At 36.8% G+C, this 5,479-nt stretch overlaps 1 protein-coding gene across 1 annotated transcript in view; it reads left to right on the top strand.

Moving 5' to 3' along the window:
• Positions 1 to 782: 782 nt before the first annotated feature.
• Positions 783 to 5,479, top strand: part of LOC124018065 — a 50,533-nt gene continuing 45,836 nt past the window's right edge. Inside the window, exon 1 of the mRNA XM_046333326.1 lies at positions 783 to 1,028. Within this exon, the coding sequence (XP_046189282.1) occupies positions 932 to 1,028 (97 nt within the window). The 5' untranslated portion in view covers positions 783 to 931. The remainder of the gene's footprint in view (positions 1,029 to 5,479) is intronic.

The following is a 5,479-nucleotide window of genomic DNA, read 5'->3' as shown; positions in this document are numbered from 1 at the left end:
AGAGAGAGAGGGAGAGAGAGACAGGGCAAATACCATTGTAAATACAACCCATATTTATGCTTATTTATTTTATCTTGTGTCCTTTAACTATTTGTACATTGTATATATTGTATATATTGTATACATTGTATATATAGACTTATATATATATATATATATATTTATATATAATATATATAAATAATATGACATATGACATTTGTAATGTCTTTACTGTTTTTAAACTTCTGTATGTGTAATGTTTACTGTTAATTTTTGTTGTTTTTCACTTTATATATTCACTTTGTATGTTGTCTACCTCACTTGCTTTGGCAATGTTAACACATGTTTCCCATGACAATAAAGCCCTTGAATTGAATTGAAATTGAATTGACAGGGAGAGAGAGAGAGAGAGAGAGAGAGAGAGAGAGAGAGAGAGAGAGAGAGAGAGAGAGAGAGAGAGAGAGACAGACAGACAGACAGAGAGACAGACAGACAGACAGAGAGACAGAGAGAGTCAGAGACAGGGAGAGAGGGAGAGAGAGAGGGAGAGAGACAGAGAGAGAGAGAGAGAGAGAGAGAGAGAGAGAGAGAGAGAGAGAGAGAGAGAGAGAGAGAGAGAGAGAGAGAGAGAGAGGAGAGAGACAGAGAGACAGAGAGAGTCAGAGACAGGGAGAGAGAGAGAGAGAGAGAGGGAGAGAGGGAGAGGGAGAGAGAGAGAGAGAGAGAGAGGGAGAGAGAGAGAGACGGAGAGAGAGACAGAGAGACAGAGAGAGTCAGAGACAGGGAGAGAGGGAGAGAGAGAGAGGGAGAGAGTCAGAGACAGGGAGAGAGAGGGAGAGAGTCAGAGACAGGGAGAGAGAGAGAGAGAGAGGTCAGTCGTGATGAGCGGAGGTTGACTCCTGGTGACGCAAAGAGAGACCGAGCAGGGTGAAAGGAGGAGGCAGACAGAATGGCTGCCCGGTGCCGCAGCTCCAAATGCACCGTAGAAAGGAACGGATTCAAGCGGGAACTCGATACCTGGCGGCACAAACTGATCAACTGCGTCGGTAAGAAGAAGCCAGGGCAGCTTTTTTAAAATGGCCTTTTGAACTTGCACGCGATTTTACATCCCCAAACTACAACTAGGGAAAGATCCACAACAACATGAGTTAAACCCGGTTTAGCTGTAACGTTAGCCGCTAATGCTAAATGCCTTTAATAACAGCAGGTAACTGACGTTAGCCGCTAATGCTAAATGCCTTTAATAACAGCAGGTAACTGACGTTAGCCGCTAATGCTAAATGCCTTTAATAACAGCAGGTAACTGACGTTAGCCGCTAATGCTAAATGCCTTTAATAACAGCAGGTAACTGACGTTAGCCGCTAATGCTAAATGCCTTTAATAACAGCAGGTAACTGACGTTAGCCGCTAATGCTAAATGCCTTTAATAACAGCAGGTAACTGACGTTAGCCGCTAATGCTAAATGCCTTTAATAACAGCAGGTAACTGACGTTAGCCGCTAATGCTAAATGCCTTTAATAACAACAGGTAACTGACGTTAGCCGCTAATGCTAAATGCCTTTAATAACAACAGGTAACTGACGTTAGCCGCTAATGCTAAATGCCTTTAATAACAGCAGGTAACTGACGTTAGCCGCTAATGCTAAATGCCTTTAATAACAGCAGGTAACTGACGTTAGCCGCTAATGCTAAATGCCTTTAATAACAGCAGGTAACTGACGTTAGCCGCTAATGCTAAATGCCTTTAATAACAGCAGGTAACTGACGTTAGCCGCTAATGCTAATGCCTTTAATAACAGCAGGTAACTGACTTTAGCCGCTAATGCTAAATGCCTTTACTGCCGTGTTTGTTATGGTTACTATAACTAGCTATACCGTGTTTGTTATGGTTACTATAACTAGCTATACCGTGTTTGTTATGGTTACTATAACTAGCTATACCGTGTTTGTTATGGTTACTATAACTAGCTGCCGTGTTTGTTATGGTTACTATAACTAGCTATAACGTGTTTGTTATGGTTACTATAACTAGCTATAACGTGTTTGTTATGGTTACTATAACTAGCTGCCATGTTTGTTATGGTTACTATAACTAGCTATACCGTGTTTGTTATGGTTACTATAACTAGCTATAACGTGTTTGTTATGGTTACTATAACTAGCTATACCGTGTTTGTTATGGTTACTATAACTAGCTGCCGTGTTTGTTATGGTTACTATAACTAGCTGCCGTGTTTGTTATGGTTACTATAACTAGCTGCCGTGTTTGTTATGGTTACTATAACTAGCTGCCGTGTTTGTTATGTTACTATAACTAGCTATACCGTGTTTGTTATGGTTACTATAATTAGCTGCCGTGTTTGTTATGGTTACTATAACTAGCTATACCGTGTTTGTTGTGGTTACTATAATTAGCTGCCGTATTTGTTATGGTTACTATAACTAGCTATACCGTGTTTGTTATGGTTACTATAACTAGCTATACCGTGTTTGTTATGGTTACTATAACTAGCTGCCGTGTTTGTTATGGTTACTATAACTAGCTGCCATGTTTGTTATGGTTACTATAACTAGCTATACCGTGTTTGTTATGGTTACTATAACTAGCTGTCATGTTTGTTATGGTTACTATAACTAGCTATACCGTGTTTGTTATGGTTACTATAACTAGCTATACCGTGTTTGTTATGGTTACTATAACTAGCTATAACGTGTTTGTTATGGTTACTATAACTAGCTATACCGTGTTTGTTATGGTTACTATAACTAGCTGTCATGTTTGTTATGTTACTATAACTAGCTATAACGTGTTTGTTATGGTTACTATAACTAGCTGCCGTGTTTGTTATGTTACTATAACTAGCTGCCATGTTTGTTATGGTTACTATAACTAGCTGTCATGTTTGTTGTGGTTACTATAACTAGCTGCTGTGTTTGTTATGGTTACTATAACTAGCTGCCATGTTTGTTATGGTTACTATAACTAGCTATACCGTGTTTGTTATGGTTACTATAACTAGCTATACCGTGTTTGTTATGGTTACTATAACTAGCTATACCGTGTTTGTTATGGTTACTATAACTAGCTGCTGTGTTTGTTATGGTTACTATAACTAGCTGCCATGTTTGTTATGGTTACTATAACTAGTTATACCGTGTTTGTTATGGTTACTATAACTAGCTGCCGTGTTTGTTATGGTTACTATAACTAGCTATACCGTGTTTGTTATGGTTACTATAACTAGCTATAACGTGTTTGTTATGGTTACTATAACTAGCTATAACGTGTTTGTTATGGTTACTATAACTAGCTGCCATGTTTGTTATGGTTACTATAACTAGCTATACCGTGTTTGTTATGGTTACTATAACTAGCTATAACGTGTTTGTTATGGTTACTATAACTAGCTGCCATGTTTGTTATGGTTACTATAACTAGCTATACCGTGTTTGTTATGTTACTATAACTAGCTATAACGTGTTTGTTATGGTTACTATAACTAGCTATACCGTGTTTGTTATGGTTACTATAACTAGCTGTTATGTTTGTTGTGGTTACTATAACTAGCTGCCGTGTTTGTAATGGTTACTATAACTAGCTATACCGTGTTTGTTATGGTTACTATAACTAGCTGCCATGTTTGTTATGGTTACTATAACTAGCTATACCGTGTTTGTTATGTTACTATAACTAGCTATAACGTGTTTGTTATGGTTACTATAACTAGCTATACCGTGTTTGTTATGGTTACTATAACTAGCTATAACGTGTTTGTTATGGTTACTATAACTAGCTATACCGTGTTTGTTATGTTACTATAACTAGCTATAACGTGTTTGTTATGGTTACTATAACTAGCTGTCATGTTTGTTATGTTACTATAACTAGCTATAACGTGTTTGTTATGGTTACTATAACTAGCTGCCGTGTTTGTTATGTTACTATAACTAGCTGCCATGTTTGTTATGGTTACTATAACTAGCTGTCATGTTTGTTGTGGTTACTATAACTAGCTGCTGTGTTTGTTATGGTTACTATAACTAGCTGCCATGTTTGTTATGGTTACTATAACTAGCTATACCGTGTTTGTTATGGTTACTATAACTAGCTATACCGTGTTTGTTATGGTTACTATAACTAGCTATACCGTGTTTGTTATGGTTACTATAACTAGCTGCCGTGTTTGTTATGGTTACTATAACTAGCTGTCGTGTTTGTTATGGTTACTATAACTAGCTGCCATGTTTGTTATGGTTACTATAACTAGCTGCCATGTTTGTTATGGTTACTATAACTAGCTATACCGTGTTTGTTATGGTTACTATAACTAGCTGTCATGTTTGTTATGGTTACTATAACTAGCTATACCGTGTTTGTTATGGTTACTATAACTAGCTATACCGTGTTTGTTATGGTTACTATAACTAGCTATAACGTGTTTGTTATGGTTACTATAACTAGCTATAACGTGTTTTTTATGTTACTATAACTAGCTATAACGTGTTTGTTATGGTTACTATAACTAGCTATACCGTGTTTGTTATGGTTACTATAACTAGCTATACCGTGTTTGTTATGGTTACTATAACTAGCTGCCGTGTTTGTTATGGTTACTATAACTAGCTATACCGTGTTTGTTATGGTTACTATAACTAGCTATAACGTGTTTGTTATGGTTACTATAACTAGCTGCAGTGTTTGTTATGGTTACTATAACTAGCTATACCGTGTTTGTTATGGTTACTATAACTAGCTGCCGTGTTTGTTATGGTTACTATAACTAGCTATAACGTGTTTGTTGTGGTTACTATAACTAGCTATAACGTGTTTGCTATGGTTACTATAACTAGTTAATGTGTTTGTTATGGTTACTATAACTAGCTGCCGTGTTTGTTATGGTTACTATAACTAGCTATAACGTGTTTGTTGTGGTTACTATAACTAGCTATAACGTGTTTGTTGTGGTTACTATAACTAGCTATACCGTGTTTGTTGTGGTTACTATAACTAGTTATACCGTGTTTGTTATGGTTACTATAACTAGCTATAACGTGTTTGTTATGGTTACTATAACTAGCTATAACGTGTTTGTTATGGTTACTATAACTAGCTGCCGTGTTTGTTATGGTTACTATAACTAGCTGCCGTGTTTGTTATGGTTACTATAACTAGCTATACCGTGTTTGTTATGGTTACTATAACTAGCTATAACGTGTTTGTTATGGTTACTATAACTAGCTGCCATGTTTGTTATGGTTACTATAACTAGCTATAACGTGTTTGTTATGGTTACTATAACTAGCTGCCATGTCTGTTATGGTTACTATAACTAGCTGCCGTGTTTGTTATGGTTACTATAACTAGCTGCCGTGTTTGTTATGGTTACTATAACTAGCTGCCATTCGAGGGTCTTTATTGACATGGGGAAACATGTTTACATTTTCATACTCATTTGAACGTTTAGTTAGGATCGCGTTATATAGTCGATAAGTAT

Source organism: Oncorhynchus gorbuscha, unplaced genomic scaffold (genome assembly GCF_021184085.1).
Source record: "Oncorhynchus gorbuscha isolate QuinsamMale2020 ecotype Even-year unplaced genomic scaffold, OgorEven_v1.0 Un_scaffold_387, whole genome shotgun sequence".
NCBI classification, from domain to species: domain Eukaryota; kingdom Metazoa; phylum Chordata; class Actinopteri; order Salmoniformes; family Salmonidae; genus Oncorhynchus; species Oncorhynchus gorbuscha.
The sequence above is the reverse complement of the archived record's forward strand: the minus strand, read 5'-3'. Positions and strand labels throughout refer to the sequence as shown.